Source organism: Anopheles funestus, chromosome 2RL, assembly GCF_943734845.2.
Source record: "Anopheles funestus chromosome 2RL, idAnoFuneDA-416_04, whole genome shotgun sequence".
Lineage (NCBI taxonomy): Eukaryota > Metazoa > Arthropoda > Insecta > Diptera > Culicidae > Anopheles > Anopheles funestus.
This window is the reverse complement of record NC_064598.1, coordinates 49,170,947-49,195,799: the sequence shown is the minus strand read 5'-3', so window position 1 is coordinate 49,195,799 and position 24,853 is coordinate 49,170,947. Positions and strand designations below refer to the sequence as shown.

The 24,853-nt window shown below is 42.2% G+C and overlaps 3 protein-coding genes across 7 annotated transcripts; 2 read left to right on the top strand and 1 right to left on the bottom strand.

Annotated features, from left to right (window-relative positions):
- Positions 1–740: 740 nt before the first annotated feature.
- LOC125761228 (fatty acyl-CoA reductase 1-like) lies at positions 741–15,457 on the top strand. Its single transcript, XM_049422162.1, has 7 exons — positions 741–1,373; positions 1,556–1,646; positions 12,384–12,632; positions 12,729–13,168; positions 13,247–13,311; positions 13,405–13,693; positions 14,476–15,457. Exons 1-7 carry the CDS (start codon positions 1,279–1,281, stop codon positions 14,702–14,704), a joined length of 1,458 nt encoding a protein of 485 aa, XP_049278119.1. The 5' UTR covers positions 741–1,278; the 3' UTR covers positions 14,705–15,457.
- A 637-nt stretch (positions 15,458–16,094) lies between these two features.
- LOC125761240 (uncharacterized protein F58A4.6) lies at positions 16,095–17,124 on the top strand. The gene is made up of 2 exons (XM_049422184.1): positions 16,095–16,566; positions 16,627–17,124. Exons 1-2 carry the CDS (start codon positions 16,292–16,294, stop codon positions 17,012–17,014), a joined length of 663 nt encoding a protein of 220 aa, XP_049278141.1. The 5' UTR covers positions 16,095–16,291; the 3' UTR covers positions 17,015–17,124.
- On the bottom strand, positions 17,094–24,447 carry LOC125761218 (bleomycin hydrolase). Of its 5 annotated transcripts, none has more exons than XM_049422146.1 (7): positions 23,392–23,525; positions 23,107–23,288; positions 19,215–19,372; positions 18,750–19,133; positions 18,194–18,669; positions 17,990–18,110; positions 17,094–17,859 (listed from the first exon to the last, which is right to left on the bottom strand). In XM_049422146.1, the coding sequence occupies exons 1-7, from the start codon at positions 23,400–23,402 to the stop codon at positions 17,641–17,643; spliced, it is 1,551 nt and encodes a 516-aa protein (XP_049278103.1). In that variant the 5' UTR covers positions 23,403–23,525; the 3' UTR covers positions 17,094–17,640. The 5 variants fall into 5 exon arrangements, with proteins under 5 accessions (XP_049278103.1, XP_049278106.1, XP_049278102.1 ...); XM_049422149.1 differs by lacking the exons at positions 23,107–23,288; positions 23,392–23,525 and adding exons at positions 21,892–21,988; positions 22,078–22,553; XM_049422145.1 differs by lacking the exon at positions 23,107–23,288 and having other exon boundaries at positions 23,392–24,447.
- Positions 24,448–24,853: the final 406 nt, after the last annotated feature.

Here is a 24,853-nt window from a genome sequence, read left to right as displayed (position 1 = left end):
AAACAGTTACATTTTACGCCGAACTAATAACACTCCGGTTTCCTGCAACAAACTGCAACTTATTTTCATTTTATTGTTGAGCTTAAATGTACGGTAAAACGTTAAACCAAAACAAGCTTAAAACATGTTGACAAACAAAAGCCAATTGTAAACAACAACATTGAAATACTTCTGCAAAGCTTTTACCAACAAAACACGAGTTTGGCATACATCAAGTAGAGAATGTAAAGATCCAGTTTTAGTCGTCTGGCCGACTGGAGAACGGCGTTTCGTTGATTAAAATTCCACCTTCAGAAACGTGACTGCTGCACTTACTAACAGCTGTTAGTCGGTCCCACTAGCTGTCAAATTGCGGTGCTCCACGCTACTGTGGGAACCATGTTTGTTTCATGCTTCAACCTTTGATTTAAGCCGTAGTAATGAAAGTAGCTTGTAAGTAATGCAAAATTCGCAAAAAAAAAATATAGAAACCGACACATAAATGCAACAGGTCGAACGATACAAAAAAAAATCACACATCCTAACCTTCATATCGTATCTCTTCTTACCATTTTGCTATATTTTCGGTGCACCATCCCAATCTGTGATGAGACGCATCACGACAACTCCACAACAACTCACCACGACTAAATTCGATCACTCACACACACACACACACATCACGCAATGTTCGCCTCCAACATAAGATTGACTCCCTCAAAAGGGGCACACTAAGGCAGCACCGAATGGAAGGCCGGCACCGGACGTCATTTCCCACGAATAAAGGTAGCGTCGGTATTCGGTGCGACTTCTACTCTGCGCTCACGCGGCATTAGGTGCGCACGGTCGTTTTGGGACACCGTACCGTCAGATCATTGTCAGCGGTCGGCCTGAGCAGGTGGTCAGCTCCGTCCAAATATCAAACGGAAAGAAGCAACACCAAAGTGACACGCAGCGTGAACGTGAGCGTGGTGCTAAAGTGTGGATTAGTTAAAGTTAGGTTTGTGAATGTTAGACACTGGTGTCCAGAAGAAGAAGAAGAAAAAAAACAGTTCCTTACGGTGATTTTTAAGCACACCTACTTAAAGTAGATGCCGTGTACATCACGAGCCTGCAGAGAGCCTTTTAGCTCCATGGTGCTATCGTCTGGGGAATTGCACAGAATTGCAACTAAAGTGTGAACCTTTTACAAAAGTGTCGTGCTGTGTTCAAAGGCGTTCTGTTTAGCCAAACAAAAACAAATATCATTCAGGCTTTCTCTTTACTTATCGAAACGATAAACGATTCTACGACGCAATCATGTCCGGCATAAGTGATTTCTATCGCGACAAAGTGGTGTTCGTGACCGGTGGTACCGGGTTCATCGGGAAGATCGTGGTGGAAAAGCTGCTTCGGTAAGAAAAATTCCCCCAGAACAATGTGTTTGTGTGTGCGTGAATCAGGTCATTTTTAATCATGTTTTTAATTTTGTTTCTATCGTCCTTTTTTCTTTCAAATTTCTCATCCTAACCGTGGATCATCGGTGGTGATCTGGTGATCATATCCTCATCAACACAACCTGCCCCTCCATGCACAGAACGTGCGAAGTGAAGGAAGTGATTTTGATGGTGCGCGAGAAAAAGAACACGCTGCCAGAGCATCGCATCAAGAAGCTTTGCGCATCGCCGGTGAGTAAAGTTGTGGTGGGCGTTGAAGATCATCAAGGGGAAGCTCCAGTTTCAACTATTCCGTCCAGTCCCATGATGAAAGACCGCATCTAAAAGGGCTTTCAATCAAACGAGAGCCGAACTGCCTACGAGTTTCCAATTTTTTGGGGAGGGCATGACGCAACTGCGTGACTTCACTGCCGTAACCCGATGCCGATTGCATTTCGGAGGGCATGGCTATGATGCGGCGGATGCGCTTATAGTCGGAAACGGGAGCGAGTGGAAGAACGTGCAGAGTCGAAGCTTCGCTTGCGAAAGCGTTTTGACTTTGCTTTCTTGTAAACTTATCGGACAAACCGAACATTCATAGACGATGCGTCACACGTGAAAAAACCCTGTGCCCTGAGGGGGGGTCCAGTGTTCGATGGCGTGAAATTGAAAGTAGCTTCAAACCAGTATACCAAGATGTTTGTTGGGGAAAATTTTAACGATCTCTCGGCACACCGAAAGTGAATTGATAATAGCAAATTTTAAGAGACAGCACTAACGGTGATCAAGGATAACCGTATCACGATGTAAGGCAAAGAAAATGTGCAAAGCAAAAAAAAAAATCACTCACACACGAAAATAATTAGCAACAAAAAGAAAACAGCCAATTTTATCAAAATAAAATACAAAAGTTCCGGTGACTTAGGTTCATCCATAATGGATAATGTGTGATAGTACGGACTAAAAAGCATTCCATATTCATAATGGCTGTCTGCTTCCGCTTTCGCTACTCCTTGCAAGTTTTTGGCAATTTAGTTTTGCGGAAGATTGTTAAACACTTTTAACGCAACTGTCCAAATACCGGACACGTGAGTACGAACCTTTCGCGCGATAGTATAAACACGACCCCATTAGTGTGAACGCGCAAAGCGCAAACACTTTCTACGCGCTGGCACAATTTTTACTGCCCGCACCAGTATTAGTGTCGTGTTGGCTGTTTTTTTTTTTTTACTTTACTTTCGGGTGTCAACTAGTTGTTCTCTTTTCGGTTGTTTTTTTTTTCTTCCTTTCTTCTTTCAAGTTCCTTTAAACACACGTTAAGCACGCTAGGTTTCCCGTACGGTGCCGGAGCGGGAACAGCAAAGCAAAATGTAGGCGCGAAACAATTAACACGTGTTACACAATTATTGATTATGCAGCAGACTGCGACGCTGCTTGCGAACCGCTTGATGGCGATGATCATCATCATGATCATGCTGCTGTACGTCCATGGTGTGGATGGAACGGAGCGGAGAAAAGAAAAGCGTACCCCGAACGCCAGCATAACACCTTGACAGCAACTGTTAACGATGGTTAAAGTATCGCAGCGCATCAAAGTGAAAACAAAATACAAATAACTCATCCGCATCTGCACCTGCCCAGTTGGGATGAATTGGTTTCGGGTAGCATCAATCAATGTGCGACAAACTTCACACATAAATGGGACAGTTGGATCACACACTCAGAGACTCTCTGGCTCTGAGCAAACATTGGGTCATTTTCAACCGTATTGCCACAGATTTTCTTAGGTCGAGGACTTAAAAACTTTTTGGGGGTGTAGTGATCTATCTGTTAGTCCTCATTAAAGTGTCCTATAACACCGGAGTGTGTTAAGTTTGCGGTATGCGAAAAAAAAACAACAACTGCCCATTACCGTTGTCACCAAAAAGCGATTCAGAGTGATCATTGTTTGATTTATCATCGCATCACCAACCTGTGACCCTGGGTTTACATTTATCTTTCGTCGTCGATCGTCGATCGTCGTCGATCGTCGGGTGGTAAACGTTACGCGCTGCTTCTTTGCTGGTTGACCCGATCGGATCACTGGGTCAGTGTTTAGTGCAGCAAGGTCTTAGCATGATACTATTAGTGTGCCCGATTGAGACCAGATTCCTATTCTGAAGTCCGCACTAAAACAAACCCTGACTACCTTCGCTTTAGTTCTAGAGTGCGCTCGTTTTTTTTTTCTTCGTCATAATTTGGCCAGATCAACAGTGGTCATCGGCTAGATCAACTACTGGCGAACGTACCTTGCAGTCGCAATCGAGTGAGATCGATCTACACGGTACGACTCTAAGCTCGAGTATACTTGTGTGAAGTATGAAGGTGGCCTCCTCCATCACTGTCGCCTGCGGGCGATTTCCAGCAGCGCCATCATCCCCTCCGGCGTATAGACATCGCGTTCTGGGAGAAGAATGATAAATAGTAAAAAAAAAAATGAAATCATTCCTCCAAGTGATTGCAATCAAACACACGAATGGCATGCGAGGGCATGCCCTATCCGGCAACCCGTTGCCCCTGATCGTAGCACAGTAAAACCCGCGTAATTTTCCACTGTTATTCTACATTATTAGCTCTCGTTTTACCGTTTTGTGAGAGTGTTTTCGAGATAGTTTATTTGTTTTTCTCTGACAAACACCCTCGATCGATCGATTTTCAAGTAGCGAAAAAAGGAAAAGGGAGTTCGTCGCTTATCCGTCATTGAAATCTTTTGTTTCGACTACACACCTTAATGAACGGTTGGGAGCATTTTTATCGTTGTTGTTGCTGTTGGAATATATGAAGATTGCTTATACAATGCGTGATTTGTTTTTATCGTGAAAAGCAAATCTCACAAATAGTGATAATGAAAGGAGACGAGCTAAGCATCGCTTATTTGCACATCCGATGATACACGTAATGGAGCGATGAAAGAAATAGAAGGAAGAAAAAAACACGAGCGGCTAATATGGTGTGAATTCATTTATCTGTCGATCAAATAATAAGTGCTGGTAGAAGATGTCCCAGCTTCTCCCCCTTCCCCAGCACTCCTCGTTTGTTTGCATAATGTTTTAATTTCTCACTTGTAAGGTTTGTGACTTATATGCGTGGAAAATGTCCCATTTGTTGTCCATCACAATTGACACACTAATAAAATTTAAATTGTTAATGTTCACATTATGATGGCTTCTTGGTGCTAAACTTCACCCAATCACGTTACCAGACGCACCTACACCATTTGAAGTATTCGCAAAATAAATACCGTAACGGTTGTACATGTCAACACATGCAACCACAACCTGGCGTGCAATTCTTCGGCACACTGGTTCAACAAAAGTGTTTACAAATAAAACACCACCAAGCAATAAAACCGGCGTCCAGTGACCGTATCAAACACGATCGTACCGTCTGCTAATATTGACGATCAGTTCAAAATTGTCCCTTTATTCGCTTTAATATTGGTATTAGCAGACACACTCGGGAAGGGAAAAAGCACCGAAACGCTTAGATTGCGATCGCTACTGCAATTAACGTTTGGCAATAAACCATAACCTTACCACTAGTTCGCTACGGTGACTACCGTTTGACATTACGGCATAGTGTCATCACTGTCATTTTGCAGTAATATTGTGGAACACGCAAGTCCTCGCGCACACAAGCTATCGTTTTTTTCTTTTCTTAACGTTACAGTGAACAGATCGAAACAAGTTCAACCATCTGGTGGCTTAAGAGGAATGTATCGGGAAACCCCCAGAGGGGAAACAAACATAGCGAATGCCATCAACAGGTGGTTTTTGAAAAGTTGTCCACCTAGTCTTAAAATGTTGCTCCCCATTTTGCGATCAATTTGGCGCTCACTGCAGTTGTACTATTCTCGTGCCACTACTATAGCAGCACGGGTCAAACACTGACCATCTGCAATGTGGATTGGGTTGAGTTTCTACGGCTGTGTTCATAAATCACACAACCTCCCACGGACATGAGGAGCTCATCATGCAGTAAAGTAAAGCTACCGAACAAAGTGGCTGCTTTTGCAAGATCGCTTCGAAAACTAGTCTAGTCGATGGGTAAGGAGAGCTAATTTTGCACTCTAACTCCTTTCATCGCTTGTTTTATTTTATATCTGTGTTCCTTTTTCCACCTCCTCCTCCCTTTTTCCTCCTTGGGTTGTTCTTTGTGTGATGCTGAATCATTCGTCAATCAATCAAACTAAACGAATGTATAGGCCGGTTTGAAAGTGGTCGGTCGATCGTGACTATCAAATCAAATTTTTGTTCACCGATTGCGTTTGGCCCGGTGGTTTAAAGCGGGTCGATATATTGGGCAACGTTAGCCATCGAAAGTAAAATCACAAACCGGAAAACGAGCTTTAGCTCGCACAAGAGAAAGTGAGATGTTTCCAAGTGAGATGTAAACAAAAGCGCAAAACAGTGAACCGATACAACATGAGATTGATCAGTGTTTAAGTAGATATTAATAAAAGAAAACAAACAAAAAAAACGCTGGAATTATTTTTACAACTAGATGAAATTCTAATGAGTTTTGTAACAGTACATGTATAATCCTTCGCATCAAGCAGAAATATTCAAATTTAACATTTGATTAATTCTGCCTTTGACTTATTATCATGCAGTTCGGAGATCTGGAGACCTGATATATTTGTCCAAAAATAAAAACTTGATTTTTATTAAAAACACCAATTTCAGTAGTAAACAATGGCACCTTAATTGGTCCAGTGACACAGACGCTTACACGACAAAACGTAGACCGTAATGGTGGCAACTAGTTCTTCCGTTTTTGCCGTTAGCAGTAGGTCAGTGGCTAAAGACTAAGCTACATTCCCAAACACGGTATAGAAGGGGGCCCAGAATCGAAAACCTTGACTGCACCGAACAGGCCGAACAGATTCGGATGGAAGCGATGGTCACTTGCGCCATGGCCGGAAATGGATGGTCGGACGATGATTCGCTGTTCGTGACATCGATTTGGTTGACTTTTGGAAACTCTCCATTAAGGGAACTGATTTGTGTGTGTGTATGTGTGCCGTTCGTTTATGCAATAACCGCATGTTCTGATGATGATGGATGATATGAAGGACTAATTGCTGTTACGTCGGAATTTTAAAATTCAAAAATATCAAATCTTCGAACTACGTACGCATACTTCTATCATGAAGTAATAGACCTTAAACTACCAAAAAAGCATCAGGGGTTTGGGATATTCTAATTTGTAACTAATTCGATGATAAAGCGTATTGTAGCTGCACCATATTAACTCCATAACGATTATGAAGGATAAACCTTGATGCTACTTCCCCAATCTTAAACATGGACGCGCTTTGTTGTTTCGAAATAAAAAAAAATGCTGGATCGTACGATCGCGCACACACGTCGAGGGACAGTGATAGAATGTTAATTACAACACACGTAATTGTTTGGATGGCAAATATCGTTGGTGAACTAGAAGATATTTTTCGCATATCACACATGCAATTTGCTTGCCAAACACAAATGACGGCGTAGTATCGGTTCGGTATTGGAAGACACAGCAAACTTGTCACACTCAGCTGAAGTTCGCTAACGAGCGAAACGAGTTGGTAATGCACTGAACGTATTTAACGTTAGCCACAACTGTCCTAACCGAAAACGTTTTCTAAACCAGAATATCCATCACGATTGCAATTCGAGACAATATCAGCAAGATACTAGCGCGATACTTCGCGACAACCATAAATCACTAACGATCGTCGCACTAATCTGCATAATGGAGACACAGTTTAAGCACCAACGGACGAAACAGGTTATCATCAAAAACATTGCCAACGAAAACATTGTTTTTTCTAGCGGAAGTTTTTACTTTCATTCGTTTCAAAAACCGGTTCAACGGACTGGTGGAAGATGGCACAGTGACAGCTGAGCAGGAGTGAGAGCTCAGGGGTTTACGGTCAGTTCTGGAGTACAAAATTAATGATCAAAACATTCTAAGTCGGGTATCGAACATCACGGTCTTATATGCAAATGATAATGAGCATCATGCATCCATATTTCGAGTGGAAAAAAAAACAAATTAAATAAATCGCTCCGATCTACCAAAATGCCGGAATTCCGCAATTAATTTGCATGAACGAACTAATTTATTCAGAAAAATTGCCACTGCCATAAAGTAGATGCATAGGAAAGGAAAGTCGTGATTCCCAAAAACATACTAATCCGGTCTTTTAAAACGCCGGACACGGTGTCTTCGGCTACCTGTTCTGTCAGAAACGATATCAAAACCTAATCGCGTAGCAAATTGATTTGTGCTAAAAGCGCTCCTTCCATTTAGGTGGATACATTCATTAGGCATAATCCTTTGCAGCGGGAGCTTTGTCTTAGTAGTTCCAACTATCAAATTTACGTCCAGAAGGTGTCAAAGATATCTATATCGGGGGTTGCGCTTCTCGCATAACATTTACATTTGCAAGTTGGTTACACAGCAAAGATAGCGGCCCCTGCTAGTGGGTTCTGCTAAACTTTGCAAACGACCATACAACGGATGGATGTTGAATGGATAGGATGAATGAATTGTATTTCGATACGTTTGCCTACCGACGGAAGATACCATTTTATGTCTTCATACTAGCTGGCTTGTTGTATTGGATGATAGAATAATTTCCATAATGTGTGTCGTTTAACACCGATAACAAATCGGTAGCCACTGATTAGTAGCAACATTTGCAAGATTAACAGCAGTAGCTATGTTAGAGGATCGTGTTGTTAATAGTAGGACAGATGTCACACTGAGCAACTGTTAATGAATATAGAACGTATTCAAGATTGAATAACATGAAAGAAATTTCCAAATTCTTTTTCTGTTATTTCTACTTCTGGAATTAAGATCGTAAGATCGATAGTTGCATTGTATCCATGTGTTTTGTCCATTTGCAGCACTAGGTTTGAAGCTTCTGGAAAGACAAATCTGCTACAGAGTGCCAATTATAGAGAAATAAATACAACTTCTGCAAATGGCAACGAGGAAATAACGAGAATTGTCAATAAAAATGTAAGCGAACGAACACCGAACCGGACAGCTACTTATTCTGCTCGATTGGTATCGGATGCACTTAAAACCTGCTTCCAAAATGTCCATTAACAGGAATTCAGTTCCTGGTTGTTTTATCGCTCATACCGCCGGATCACGTCATGCTAACGTTTTGTTCAAACATCCGAAATACTCTCTCAATCCGGACAGATGCCTGGACCCAGCATATGAAGGTCAAATCTCGCTCGAAGCAATCTTCTCGAAAGATCCACCCAATCAGCAGTGATACTCGATCGACGATCGAGTAATATTTACGATCTTTCGGATTCTCGTCGGTAAGATGACAATTTTCAGCTGGTCATAAAAAGAAAAACAAAATCATGCCACCCCAGCGCCGATGTGGCAGACAAAGCAAAATCAACCACACAAAAAAAAATGCAGAACAAGATATGTTTCAGATTGGGGGTTTACACAAAGAAAACATCTCCATATCGTGTTAGGGCAATTGGACGATGCGTTTGAATGTCATCAAACGCATATGCACACGAAATGCTGCTAAAAAGGGCAAACACAAAGGGAACGAATATCCGAAGGTGGGCCACTGATTTTATGGCTATGCCAACGATATTGACCACTATTTCGCCTCCAAAAGATTGGCCATTAACCTACGAAGGAATCGCCCTTTGGAATTAGGAATATAAATTATCGAGATGCTGCACAGCAGCGATCGCGATCGTGGTGTTGCTGCCACGATCGCGATGCTGCTGTGCATAAAAATAGGAAAAAAGTTCATCAAAATAAATCCACCCCAAAAGCCGTGGGTTTGTTTAGTATGCACATACTAAAACACTGACAGTGTCAAAGTTCAGTTTTATGACAGCCTATTATAACTTCAGCGTGCCGAACTTGGAAGCTCCAGTTCGGTTGTGGAATCCGAGTTGACCGCATGTTTTTGCTTTTGTTTAATCTCCTTCAACCGAAGCCTCAGAAATATGAGCAACTTCGGAAGAGTGACGCCAGCTACCAAACATTTCTCAAAATCAATCATATTAGCTAACCTCTAATCTCTCCGCCATTTTTTTGGTGGGATGAAGCTAACGGATAAAACCAGTTTTCCACTCTATTGTGCCACGTACTAACGGATCTGTGGGGTGAGTGACGTTCGAGGGTTGACCTTCTTGTTCTTCCTTTTTTATTGCCGAATTGATCAATTCGGTGGTGTTAATCGCCGCGGTATGATACTAGCACAACTAGCTAGGTTGGAATTTTGTGTTTGTGGATGTGATTATACGAACTGCTAACAAAGTTTAGGAATACTTCCAGCTAGTAGTAGCGAAAACTAATATCGTTAGATTTTTTTTCTAACACCGTATAAACAATTGCTCTCCATTGCTACTGAAGAAGAACTGATCGCTACTTAATTGGTGAACTGTTCCGTCAATCCCTCATCATGATACCATTATGTCTTCGATGCAACACAGTGCAGCGAGGTGTGAAGAATGGCAAAAAGCTGTTATTTTTCCTTCAGCATCTGAATAATTCCACACCGAACGACGTAATCCGGTAACCGTGAAGGCACCGAAAAGGAAATTTTATTCGCCATATCTTAGTGCGTCCGCTTTGTGGTCGCGCTGCGTTACATAAGACGGCACATGCTGGCGTCGCATGAACGATGACCCTTTTGATGTTGTTATCGCACCCGGCCCGTCGGATGTGAGCGCCAAAAACCATCCATTTCCCTGGGAAGAAGGCAGGAACCTTAACCGGCCCATCAACGACAACGACTCTCGACACTTGCTGCATCGTTACGGCATTTACTTCACAACATCCGTAACGGTGTGTAACGATTACCCGAACCCGAATACCGGAATTTATCAAATTCAAATTTTAAACCACACCTAAACCTCACTAACGTGCAGCGCAACTGTAGATCGCAAATCGTGCACGATCGCTTTCGCTACAGCGCCTCACTGACCTTAATTGTGGAGCTTGCGAGTATCAGGACGATTAGAAGGAAAAAAAAAGGATAAAAAATGTCACTGTTCCGTGTTTCCAAAACCACCCCTGGCCCAGAATGGCGAGTAAACAAACCGGCAAACACAGCTGTACGGTCAATAATACAATCTCCTACTATATATCGACACCTCGTGTTCGACGTCACAAAACGGAATTCAATCGTGAAAAGTTGGTTGAGTTTCGAAGTGACACAGGCAGTGCAAAATGAGGCCAAATGGAATATGTACGGTCCCCGGCTACGTACGGGGAACCATTTTTCAGTCCCTTTCTTTCCACTCCTCTCTACTTTCCATTTGCCATGCAAGTTTGGCTGACAATTTTTAATGGATATCCATTAGGAGTTATGTCACACAGCTTAGGCTTGGTGTCGCATAGATGCGGGGACGGTGGTACAACATTAGCATTCTGTTTTTTTTTTTCGGTGTGCCTCTTCTCACCACAACTATAACGGCGTTTGAAACTTTCGGTATCAAAAATTCTCTTTATCCACGACAAACGACCACGGTAGAAATAGAAGAGTTTTTTTTTGTTAGCTGCGCCGGGTTTCCCTTTCGCACGTGAACTTTATTGCACTGTCCGATCTTCCCTTGATCGGTGAACTAAACTTAAAAAGTCTAAATAAGCGTACACACGCACACGTTTATGGCAGAAATGCGACCAAATTGCTGCCAAAATCAAACCCAAATTTATCTTCCATGAAGGCAGAAGAAAAAGTAAAGCTGATTAAAAGATACCAATTAAGCACGAGGCAATCAAATGTTGACGTTTTTATTGGGTGCATTTTGGGTGCGCTAAAGGTGAACGCGAATGTATTGTTTTTTTTTGTTGTTGTGTGCATGTACGTTTAAGTTGGGAGAAACGTATTGTGTACAAAAGAAAAGAAGAACAAACGCAAAGTTTTTGTTATGGAAGAAAAGATGTTATTCTAGACATTTTAAACTTTTAAAGGTTAAATTGCTAAAAGTGCAGTGGAAGTCGCGTCAATAAAAAACAGAAAAAACACGTGTTAAAAACGATAACCCAAAAAACCCACTGCTGCACACTGATTGGTAACTGCATGATTGATCGTTTTGCCGGTGCGTCCAATTTTGCCCTCCATTAAACGTTAAATGTTAAATTATTGAACAATCGTAAAACAATCTTTGACCTATAGCCACCGATGGTGCGAACAAAACGCAAATGCTCAAATCATCAAATTGACAAACCCGTGCACTGCCCCGAAGCGTGAAACACTTTTGATAAACACATCATTTTAAAAACGATCGTCGACAATTTCATTTTCCTAGCCTTAGTTCGATCGGGCGGGCCGATAACATACTTAGGCAGAGTGATGTGGAATAAAGGCTTCAATAGGCGTTAGTATGGCAAATATGGCTGTCATGCACGCTAACGAAATGGCCAAAAAGATAATCATAGCGCTTACCCAACTAATATATACTATATATATACACACACACACACGCGCGTGTGCACTCAACACACCCGCCGGGTATAAAAAAGGTAGCGACGAATTTTGGCCGATCTGATTGACTTCTAATTATTGGAAACGGAAAGTAATTTCCCTTCGCGCTGGTCGCTCCAGCTAACGGCATCGCTCGATCATTTTTCGAAGATCTTAAAACTTACGGTGCGCGTGCTTGTTTTAGTGCCTTCAGTGGCACCTTTTATGGTACCCGTTTGATGCAGGCTAAACCTAACCATGAACTTTGGAAGCTAGAAAGTCCCCCCCCCTTTAGTACGTATACTAATGGTGCAATCGGATGCCAGCATGAATCAGTGACCAATGTAGCCATGTTGGGTAACTTTAGTGTTAAACACATAAACATAAAATATTATCTTATAACATTTAGCTATTTACCAACGATTTTTTCTGAAACAAATTCTGAGTGTTGGTCGTTGTTCTAACAAGTCACTTCTCTATTTTCTATTCTCTAGATATTTGACAAATTAGCTAAAAAGAATCCCAACTACCAAGATAGAATTCGTGTGATTGAAGGCGATCTCGAGAAGCCCAACTTTGACCTGTGTCCGGAGAGCATGGACTATCTGAAGGAGCACACTCACGTCATCCTGCACATTGCGGCCACGGTGAAGTTTGATGAAGAAATGATCAAGGCAATTACCATCAATCTTGGTGGCACGCGAACCGCACTAGAGATTGGACGACAATCCAAAAACCTACAGGTATGTAATATGCCGAACCGTTCCACTCGTAGTGGACACCTTAAATAATTGGCTGTTTTTTTTTTTTGGGTCCTTTTTTGTTGGTCTTGGTCGTAGAGTTTCGTGTACGTTTCAACGGCATACTCGAACAGCTACGACGAACACATCCAGGAGCGTGTCTACCCAATCGACTGCAACCCGGAGAAGATCCTGGCCAATCTCGACGACGAGAAGTTGATACAGGATGTGATCAAGTATTCACTGAAATGGCCCAACACGTACACATTTACGAAAGCGCTGGCCGAAGCGATGACACTCGAATATCGGCAACACTTCCCGGTCGCCATCGTGCGTCCGTCCTGCGTTATGGCCAGCCTGAACGAACCCATACCCGGATGGTGCGATTCAATCTACGGCACGAACGGTACGTTCATTGGTTGGTACTATGGGCTGATACGGACCAGCCACATCGATCCGGAGGTAACGATCGATACCGTACCGGTGGACTACGTATCGAACGCGATCATTGCCGTCGGATGGAAGACACACTTCGAAAGGTATGGTTTCTGCGTTCGAATGGCATGGAATCGGTTTAATCGCATTAGACAATTCTTTCTCAATTCGTTCAATTGCAGAGCTCAGGAGCCCGAACTGCTGGTGTACAACTGTGTAAGCTCCACCGACAATCCGCTGACGTTCGGTAAGTGCATGTCGCTGCCGCAGCACGAAACTGTGACAAACTTTGCAAACATGTCCTATTTGTGTGTGTGTTTTGCCCTTCCCATCCAAACAGACGAACGGAGACGCGAATGTGAGAAGGCATGCAAGAAGCATCCGCTTCTGACAGGCATCTACAGACCGATCACCTTCGCCTCGAGCAACGAGTTCATGTTCCGGCTGTACTCGCTAGTGCTACATTATCTGCCCGCCTACATCATGGACATGGCCATGAAGCTTCGAGGCGAGAAGCCCCGTCTAGTCGATACGTACATCAAGATCGATAAGGTCGTTGCCACGGTAAAGAAGTTCTCCAACACCACGTACTTCTTCGACAATCAGAACATGAAAGACCTGTATCTGGCGTAAGTATCGCGCGTATTTCCCTTCTGTCATTCACCTCACTACTATCTTAAGCTGTTTGTTTGGTGCTGGTTGCCATTCTAATAATGACCTGCTTTAGCGATAGTCCCACTATACATAAAAACTCACCGGTTTGTGCGTTTGTACATAAAAACAGTCGCTTGATGTTCACCTGTAATGCGATGCAGCAATGAAACTACTCAACGGCACACATGTCTGTTAGGTCGGTGTAATATAAATGAAGAATTAAACTTCACAAAACAGGCAAACTTTAAGCCAGGAAACCAACGACAAAAACATCCCTCTTTCAAGCTGGTCAAAAGTAGCAACAGATTTAAACGCTCTATTACAGGGAACAAAAAAGGTCATAGCTTGGTGGAGATTTTTTTTCTATTTTGGAAAGCGCACCGGGCTGTTTGTTGGTTTATTATATATTCCAACTACTAATGAGTTTCAATGGTTAACGACAGCCAGCAATGTTTTAAATGGTTTTGCGCACTCATCGTTGTGTGGTCCAAAAAAAAAGCAGAGCATAACAACTGATACGAGGGTCTCCACTATTGCTTATGTATCTTTTTATAATTGTAAAGGCAAAAGATTTTTTTTTATAAACTCCATCAAAATGACCGACTCATAAATGATTAATTAACGTTCGGAAGATCGACTGCCTCGAAGCATCCAATTAGCTGTTACTTTTGTCTGAGCTGATAATACATTTTATTCATATTTTTTGTTCATAATAGGTATTTCATAATCACCTTTCTTACTGCTTCTCTATCGACAGCATGAACCCAGCAGATCACCAGCAGTACCCATGCGACAACCGAAACTACAGCTGGCGGCTGTACTTCGAGGTTGCCATCCCGGGGCTAAAGAAATACTTCTTCAAGGAAGACCTCAACAACGTTAAGCAAGCCCGCCAAGTGATGCGCAAGAAGGAGCTAATCGTAAACGCTATACTGTTTCTAATCGTCGGTCTTATGCTGCTACAACTGTACTACCTTCTGCGCTAAGCCCTCTGCCGGATCGGCCGAACGAGCGACGACTTTTGCGACGACGACGATCGATACCAACGGTCCACGTCGGTCTGAAGAATCCCACAACAATCCGGCGTGCAGGTCATCGTACAGTAGTGGCGCGATCGGATCAACTCCTTGTCCAGGGCCAACCGCTTCTGGTCCAAGGGTACGACCCTGCCGGCATGGTTGATCGACCGATCGGTGTCATCCGCTAGTACAATGGGATGTATATCATCGGCGAGAGATATTGAACGGACCGGATAATAAAACATAATGGGATGCGTTAGCTTAGTCTAAGTTAGGTTTTTTAGGGCCTAGGGAACAGACAAACAGTTGTAACAGGGGAGCAGTAGCGGTAGTGCGCTAGGTTAGAAAGTTTTCTGTATATTCATGTCCGTTTTCAGCTGCAAACAACTGTAACTGTAAAACGCTCAGCAGGTTTCTATGGATCTTGATTTTGATTCTTTCTTGCATACTTTATAAGAAACACCCTTCCACATCAACTAACAACAGCAGATGAAATGGTGAAACTCAAATGTTTGCAGTATTTGGCAAACATTTTATTGCCCTCTAGATACACAAAGTACATTTTAAACTTAGGTCTCCAACAGCAGAAACTACCTACTTGATCTTTTCCGAACCTTCAGGGGCTCTACTTTTGCACCGATATTTATTAATACCGATTTCAGCGTGCTGAGCACATATAGCTCAAAGATAAATAAAGTAAGAATGTAATATAAGCACTAATTGTGTTCGTCTGAGTTTTCTTTGCAATTACATATTTCCCCAGATAGACAGCTAGGTACAGCTGGATGACCTCACTATTGAAGTCATGAAATACTTCACCTATCTTGGGGCAAATGAGAGAGATTCACGGGAATGCTGGATGCCAACCGATCTTTTTACAGACTGAGGAATCTTCTCCACTCAAAACATCTGTTGCGTCGATCGAAACTGAGATTATATAAAACTTAAATAGTTTCAGTACTAACAAAGGCCTTTCAAAAAAATGTACCCTGTACAAAATACTCAATACTCTGTACAAAATAAGATACTCAGAAAGAATTTTGGACCTGTATGCGTGGAAGATTAATGAAGAAGACGCAAAATGACGAGTTCTACGAGTTGTACAGTGAATTAGATTCGATAGGTTCTTATGGGCTGGCCATATCATCTGAACTGCATCTGAACGGACCCAGTCCGTTAAGTCATTTTAAACTAAAGACGGGGTATCGATGCAATATTAATAATACCATCATATTTCATTCCTGGCCAAAAGTAACTAATACTTATTCTCAATCTGAACGCACTCTGAAACTTATTATATTTCTCTTAGATTTTCAATATTTTATATATTACTTCATTAATACATAACGCCAATTTCAAACATAGACTGCCCAATACGTTCCTCTATTGGACCAGAAAAAAATTGTTGCTTGGGGTAGTATTTTCAACTTCTCAACCTGCTATACTAACTCTTCGGTGTCGCAAACGTCAACCAACTAAATAACATCAAAATAAACAAACTCGTATGCGGCAAAAATCAACTGATCACATCCATTCAATAACACAAAAGTTCGGATGGGGAAGATATTTTTCTATATTTGTGACTATACCGGTAATACAGAACAATGCAACATACAAAGAAATTCCATTCGGATACGAAGACAAAATCGACCCGAAAACATTCCGTGCATTACGACCGATCCGATCCAGTTAGTAGATTTGTTGCTCAAATTACAGTTCTTTCCTCGGTTTCGGCTTAAAGTGGCGAATGCACTGCAGAACTGGGAGCCATCTAATACGCTCATCATAAAATGTATTCCTCCGGCCAAAGAGCACTTAGATTATCATTGGTGAGCTTGTTATTTTTAACTGCTATGGATTGTTTTTTAACCTTCACCAATCGATTTTAGGGGTGAACGTGCCGTGCACATGATGTGGGAATTGATCGAACTCACCGAATTGATGGCATGGCTTTCAACACTCGGTGGTGCCTTTTCCGCCCTTGGTAATTACCAACCAGCTTGTGCCGATACGGCGGGTAAAATATCACTGCATCAGATGAAACTGGCCTTCCGGCTGGGTGATCCATCACTCGTGGCCCGGTGTCAGCTCTATCTTGCCATATCACTCATCCAAAGAGCCGAATTTGCGATCGCCAAACAGATTATTCAGCGCGTGTACCGTAGCGAACGGAAGCAAACAGAGCCGGAAACCCGACTGCTGAAGATGTGCCTGGGTATATGGTCTAAATTGCAGTACGAGTACAATATCCATCAGAGGAATGCAGTGCGCAAATGAGAGTGTTTGCAAAACGACACGATTGAATAAAATTCTAGTGAACATAGCATATAGAGAGCGATGGTGCAACCCGTTATGGTTATAGGTTTTGAAATATATTGCAAATTCTATTTCTCCTTTTTTTCATTATAAAAATGTTATAATTCTTGTTATTATTCACACTTCTTCCTTTCATTCACGTTTTCCATCTCATATCAAACGGATATTTGTTCACATTATCCCTAAATGTTAATTGTGTATATCAGAGTAATTCGATCTTGTTTTTAGCGGGCTTAACATAGCGATCGTTTGCGGTGCGACAACCATCAGTGCCACAACATAAAGGAAAGGTTGAACGTTGGCGTAATTGTTCCATATGCAAATGGTGCTTGAAACCATCCGTTGTTACAGCAAACAGCAGCAGTAGCAGCAGCGGTAATAAACGCGTGTGCGTACGTATATCTACAAGCTGCGATATTACTTAGACGGTTGTATGTTTTAAAAAATGTTGGTAGCAAATAAGCTGTTTTCCTCGATTGGGTAGAAAAAATGCCTTTCGATGGTGGATGTGCTCCCTGTTTTTTTTTCTTCTTATGTTACCACATTACGCCCAGTTCATCCAAACCATAACCATTACTAACACCCTTTTACTTCGCCAGTGTGCCCATGGGATCCCAGGCGGGCAGCACTATTGGCGGGAGATCAAATACGTCCAGCACGTCCTGGCTCACTATGCTGCGATCGACGACCACCTCAAATACAAACTCCTTGAACCACTCGGCCGTCATTATTAGGTAACCCTTTTCGCCACGGTCCTCACCCCAGGAATTTTCCACGCGGAATTTGGTCGGCTTTTGGCTATTGGGCTATCGATAGATCAAGAGAAAAGAAAGAAAAGTTGAATGCAATGTTTACAATTGCTCGATTCTAAACCGTACAGATTTGTTCTAATAAAATACGATCCAAACTAAATCACAAATATACGTTTTTACTCACATCAACCGATACTCCGGTGAACACCATAGCGTGTGTCATCATCGACTCGCCGTACAGCAGTCGATCGGCTTTATCCATCGTAGTTTGAATGTCTACTCCAAAAACCAGCTTGAAGTCATGTCTACAAAACAGAAAAATTAAAAAATGTATAATTACATACAACCCCCGAACGCTACTTCTGACCACTGTTTTCCACACACTTACACATCCAAATCCTCTATGCCTTGCTTGCCCGCAAAACGCTTGTTAACTTCGCACCCGAACCAGACAGGTTCACCGAACTTCAGCGCTTTCGTAACCAAATCAAGCAACAGTTCAACCGGTTGATTGTTATACAGTACCGGACGGCCGCCCACTACGTTCCCGAGACAGTCAACCGTGTACGAACGGCCGTACAGATTCGACGTGCGTGGATCCGTCACCAGGCACACCTTGTCATCGACGTTGAAGTAAGGCTTGACGTACTTCTCGTAGAAATCAATCGGACGGATCGGGCCAATGTTAAGGTACTTTTTCGATTTGTCGTAGTACTCCCAGGTGAACTTTTCTGGCGGAATACCGAGACAAATGCCCACAATGTTGTACACCTCGTTCATCTGCTTCTTCATCCGATCCTTCACCTCGTCGTCTGACGCACCGTTATCGATAAGCTTTCGCAAATCCTTTGCATATTCCCGAAGCTAACAGCGTGCAAAGGACAGAAAACGAAAAAAATGGTTAAAATACCTCATTCGTTCAAATATTCTAATCATTTTCTTACCTTGCTCTTTACGACCGAATTCATCCTGGTGCTCGCCTCGCAGCTGTAACTCTCCGGGAAACATTTCTTAGGCATCAGTCCATGCTTGTTGATCAGGTTAACCAGCATATCCCACTGACCGCCATCGCACGTTGGGTCGGATAGCAAAAAGGACACCAAACGACCGTCGACGGGTTCGCCCCGCTTCGCCGTATCGACGACATTGTTCAGGAAGTAGTTTGCCCGCTCGATCTTGTCCCAGTAGAACAGGTACGCCTGCGAGAACTCGAACTCGTCCAAATTATACTGCTTAATGAATGGGATACGAATGCAGTTCAGTGCCGCAAACAACCAGCAGCGTCCCGAACTCTTCTGGTTCGTTAGCGGTTTACCTTCGTTCTCGATCTTAAATGCAAAAAAAAGAATAGGAAATGGAGCGATTAAAATGCTTCTCTCAAACCTTGTTCATTATCTCCGTTATTCTACCTTGTACGTGAAGACGTGTTGCGTGTTTTCTAGCGATTTGCGCGATAAACACGCATCGAAGGGATCTATCCGGGTGCACACATTCTGCGCGAGCACATTCTTTGGGCAGTCGTAAAAATCCGTACGACACTTCTGGAAGAACTCTTCATTGAGTGGAGCTGCAAAAGAGTGGTCAAACGAAAAGCGAAAAAAAAACATTAGCTACAGATTGGTGCAAGATTTAGTGATATAGCAGCCCCTTGTATCTACCCCGATGGCAACACATCTTCAGTATTAGCGACAGCATGGTGACCCAATCTGTACACTGTCCTCTTGATCCGCTCGGTACGTGCTGCTACTGTACACTACCGAACGAAGCGACACCAAACGATCAGTGCCCGATCAGTGCACATAAACCTTCTTCCTACCTATTCTTCCGCGTTCATCAAACTATGCTCTGCTGCGTGCCGGTCAATGCTAACACATTTCCATCAGCATCACAGCGGCATTCATCTTTCTCGTTTGTTGATAAGATGGTAGCGCGCCGCCACAGCCAGACAAAAATCAACTACGAAATCGCATCGCGGATCCTCCTCCATCGGAATAAGATTTCATGGTTAACATAATGAAAAAAACTTCATCTGACACAGCTGATATCAATGAATCAGAATATTCGCAGCTTGTATCAAGGTCAGTGCTAGAAAAGTGGCAACAGCTCTACAAAAAAAAATGTTCCACTCTACACTGAGACCATTATTAGCTCCTATATCACCCATTGCAAAGCTGTTGATGAGCTAAACATGGACAAGATTAGTAGAATTATTATTCAATTCGACTATACATTTTTCCCTATCAGCGCCAGGCTTTAGTAGACAGTGACCATAAGCTAGCCAGATTAATAATGAAACTACCTAATTCATTTAAACACCTTGACATTATCATAATGCAAAGTATACAGATGACGAAAGTGTTGCTCCTTACTTATTGGTCCATGTTAAATGTCCCAGGCTTATCACTGTTTAAAGGTGTACACTCAGTATTTCTTCCCGTAAACCTAATCTAATGGAAAATCACATAAACAACACGTTTAAGTGCTTACACACCCTCGAATGCGCAAGATAAACAGGAGAGCAGTGCCCTGTAAATGGTAAATAACATGTACGATGGAAAGAATCCCAGGCACACAATCGTAAACATTATTTAGGACGGAATGGGACGAAGCCGAATATTGTTTATAATATATAAACGAAAGCCGTAAGCCACGGTAATTGTATACCGTATACATACTGTGTATACATAAAGTATAGCAATTATTTATTTTACGATCATCAACGGCTTCATGGTAAAATTTTACTGGGTTTTTTGGGATAAAAATGTTACACAGTATTTAAATTACACACGTTCCGCTAGACTGTTACTTTGAAATTAAATATAAATATTACTAGGTACGTGATTTTGTTTTTTTTACAAAAGTTGCTCCTTCCTTATGGAACCTTATCGGGAAATACAGCTCATCCGTTTTACAATCTGCACTGCTATTCCCTATCACACTGCGAACAGACCCAAACCAAACACGGTGAAGCGAGTTGGAGATGCGATTGTAAAATTATTTTTAAAAACCAACACCCTTCATTTACTGCCAACCAATCATGCCTACTTTAATCGCTACACACGCTACAACTGCATAGGTGCCTTTGTTTGCTATTAACTGTCGGATGATGATCTTTTATACAGTGGTTAGTTGTTTATCCTTTTGAGCACGCTGACGCACACGGATGCACAAAAGGCGTATTGGTCATTTACGCTTGTTTTGCACACCATTTTTTTTTTCAACTTGTACAATGTTATTCTCCATTTTTGTATGTTTTGCATGCACATCGTACACATACACCACATCATGTGCAGCACAACCTCGGTGGCCATCATCATCCAGACGTTTTGTCGTTCTCTTTTCGTTCCCTTTCGGGTGGTTACTAACGATGACCTAGATACAGTGCGCCTACTTTAGGCCAGTGAAAGCGAAATCTTCTTCGCTACAGTACAATAAATCCAGTTCCGCATGGAGCGAATGTTTTTCAAGGCAATATTCTACACAAAGGAAACACAGCAGTTCTTAATTTATTTTAAGAGCTCCCAACGCCCTACATGTCCAAAGGATCTATAGATCCAATTCGATCCGATCGGATCGTTCATTGTACTCAAGAACATGGTTACTTTCCATGTTTACTTGTGGTTCTGCCAAATGTTCAGTCGTATATATCCAACGCTTCCAAAAATCTTTAATTAGATCATATTACTGTAAGCGGCTTCGTGGTTCGTATACGGAACGTCCACAGAATTTGGACAACGAGGGCACTTAATCCTTATTGCAGCATTTAAACCTCTCTCCATAATCGAATTCCTTACAAAAAATCAACTAAAGCGTTGCAGCAGAACCCCGGGTACGTACTACTTCGCATAAATAACCACACCAGACGCACGAGTATTATATAATTAAACAATATTAAAGCCGCTCACAAAAACGTATAGCAACCCGCACAAACAAATGCACACACTTACGCATTGAAAGAGAACAAACCAAAAAAAATGGACACCCAAAGAAACTGATTGGTTCCGAAAGTCTACAAGTAAAAAATAGTTGCTAAACCCAAAAAAACACCGACCAAAAATGTTCCCGGAAAATGTTCTGCGCTCTTACATGGCATCATTCTCGGACCGTCGTTTCCTTTGCACGTCTTCAGATCCTTCAGCCGTTGTTGCGTTAATTCCTGTTTGCAGGACTATCAAAAGCGTCCCTATGCGTCCGGAAAGGGAGAGATTTTTCAGCAAGTTGCAGTCGCCGTCGTCAATCGGCCTTAAATGTTAAATTCTACGCCTTCCTTACAGTTGTCCGAATCAAGTTGATGCACGAATTGCTGTTCTATTGCAGCTTATACGGAGATTATGGTAGCGATTAGCGATACCGACACGCACTCGTAACTTCTATGACCACAACTTTCTCCGCGATTTCCAAGCAGCAGGGCAAGTGCCGCGTATCAGGAAAAAAAATATCTTCCTTCACTCACACATAAATCCACACTCGTCACGACTCTCCCCTCTGTGACAACGATCCTTGACGAATCCTTTTCCACACGTCGAGTATGAAACCCGGTTTCGTATGCAATCTGGATAAATTCACGATGCAAAAGTATCCCGCGTACAGGCAGAAATAAGTTTGGGTGCTGCTGCTATTTTCTACCACGGAGCGATTAGCTGCTCCTCCACAGAATCAAGTTTAAATTTGTTTCACGATGAGATGTATTTACACATTCAGCGTGACGTTTTGTTGGCTGATTGATAGTTTCGTTAAACAAGATGGTTGGATTTGACATTACTTTCGTTAAAAGATTGCGCATTTTGACGTTCAGTACGTAAACAAACTGAAGCGTTTCGGTTCGTGGAAATTACGACCGTTTGAAATTTTCAGTGCTGTTGAACGTTGAATCCACATACGACATACTTCATATTACGCTTATGGTGTGATAGGCAGGTGATAAAGACAAATTATTTCCAAATTTGAGACATAATATTATGATACTATCGAACGAAATCACTGTCCACAAGCCACCCAAATCACCAGACTTCTCTTAATCTTAGAATTCATCAAGATTAAAAAAAACCTAATATAAGAGGACATTTCGCAATTAATTTTCACTTAAATTGTACAATAGAATACATCACTACCTCTTTAACGTACTGTACTGTATATTTTTAAATGAAATCTTTTATCATGTTAAACAAATTAAATAGATAAGCTGCGTTTAGACTAATATCTTACGTACACATTAATGCTAATATGTTTTAAACCTATTTGTAAACAACAATGATTTAGTGTAAATAATAAAAATCGTTTTAACCACTATTTTCAACCAACCTGTACAGTGACCGGCTGTAAAAAAGGCAGCCAATAATTCCAACCGATTTTTGTTTGTTTCTTTTATAACAAACCCTCGAATATTTGTACCAAAACATTGGTTGTGTCGTGGAGCAAACCGGAATGATGTACGGAAAGTTGATTGAAGATATAAGGTCACATATGAGCCGCCGATGGCAAACCTATATTAGATCATTTCGAGTAATGTTGCTTATTGATGTATAGATCGAATATTCGGCAGATTCGTGATATAACTTCTTTTCCTCAACGTAATCACATACATACCTTTGGAACATTCTTGTATACTGATCCGCTTCGTAGTATCATCTTCCTGGAGTGGTTTTAGTTCATTGTTGGTCACTATATCCTCCTTTCTTTGGGTATGCTGCTCCTGCTCATCATTACTAGCCTCACTGGCGAACTCTCGAACGAGCTGCTCGTAGCCCTTTTCGATTGGCACCCGCGAACGATCATCCGGCGGTGGTGAATCGTTCAACAACGTCTCCGGCGGTTCGTTTAGTATTTCGACCTGTTTCAGCGTGTCCAGTTCAGCTGTGCTCATTACCAACCCGGTGAAGCTTGTCAGTCCATAACTTTCATCGCACACTGACGATATTCTCGATTCGCTGGCCAGCGATCGGTCGTCACATTCTTCCTCCACATCAAATGCAATAATTCTGTCGAAAAATCGGTCACCAATGCTGTATTCCGCTTCATCCACGTCCGACGACATCAACGTAACGCCTATACGGGGCCGTTTACCGCTTTCACTTGCCTCATCGTCGAATGGTGTCCCAACGGCGCCATGACGCTTCAACTGCTGTCTGCGCTCTTCCCGGAGTAAACGTTCCAGTTCATCACCTACCGCATCCATCGGTTGCACCAAAGCTACGGGCCGTACCTCCGGAAGATGTAGCGTGGGAATCGCGATCGGAAGCAAATTACGACACATGCCATTGAAACAATCCGGCCCGAAGTGTCGACGGCAGACGCGAGCGCTTTTGAATACGTTCAGGGGGTTCATTCGCAGCAGCCGCGGATTGTTGATCAGGGCAAGCCATCGTCGGAAGCGGTTTGACTCACGCACTGGATGCGGAAACACATGAAACGAGACACGGCCAACACTTTTCTGAGCGTTGAACCTGCCGTTCGGGCAGCCGATAACAGCGCAGTCCCACATCGAGTACGGCGTTGAATGATCAGTTTAAGAATTCACCGTCATTACGCTTCGCCAAATTGCAAATCTACAAAACAACACACGAATACGAAACACAAATTGTTATGCATCATAACAAAGGAAAGACAGCAGTGTTCAACAATCGCTGTGATAAGGTGAGAGCAAAACGCAGCAACGCAATTTGACAATACCTGGAAGATGATCGCTCGATTATCCGGCCGGAATAATATTTCAAACTCCCCAAATAACCATTGCGGAGACAGCCGTTGTTGTCCTAAAAACATTATTATTCTTTACAACTACTACTCAGCTAGTTAGTACTATTCAAGTACAATTGTTATTGAACATGTATGTACCGATTTAGCTGATTATTTTAAAGTTAATACCTTAGATTTCATATGTAAATTTCAGTTACATCTACTACTGTGCACTTTTATTTTGCCAAAAAAAAATAGACATCTTTTTACCCGTTAACTAAAACAGTGCACGTCTTCCTATGGATAAAATTTGTACAACTTTTTCTACGAGCATATGCAGTGACCTTGTATTGTCAATAGTAAACCGTGGATC

Excerpts from the sequence above, each read along its gene's own strand:
- LOC125761228 (XM_049422162.1), top strand. The coding sequence starts at position 1,279 with ATGTCCGGCATAAGTGATTTCTATCGCGACAAAGTGGTGTTCGTGACC. Across the intron at positions 1,647-12,383 it reads AGAAGCTTTGCGCATCGCCG|ATATTTGACAAATTAGCTAA; the intron begins GTGAGTAAAGTT and ends TCTATTCTCTAG. Across the intron at positions 12,633-12,728 it reads GACAATCCAAAAACCTACAG|AGTTTCGTGTACGTTTCAAC; the intron begins GTATGTAATATG and ends TCTTGGTCGTAG.
- LOC125761240 (XM_049422184.1), top strand. The coding sequence starts at position 16,292 with ATGGGGAAGATATTTTTCTATATTTGTGACTATACCGGTAATACAGAA. Across the intron at positions 16,567-16,626 it reads GAGCACTTAGATTATCATTG|GGGTGAACGTGCCGTGCACA; the intron begins GTGAGCTTGTTA and ends AATCGATTTTAG.
- LOC125761218 (XM_049422145.1), bottom strand. The coding sequence starts at position 24,286 with ATGTGGGACTGCGCTGTTATCGGCTGCCCGAACGGCAGGTTCAACGCT. Across the intron at positions 19,373-23,391 it reads TATACAAGAATGTTCCAAAG|CTCCACTCAATGAAGAGTTC; the intron begins GTATGTATGTGA and ends ACTCTTTTGCAG. Across the intron at positions 19,134-19,214 it reads AACACGTCTTCACGTACAAG|ATCGAGAACGAAGGTAAACC; the intron begins GTAGAATAACGG and ends TTTGCATTTAAG.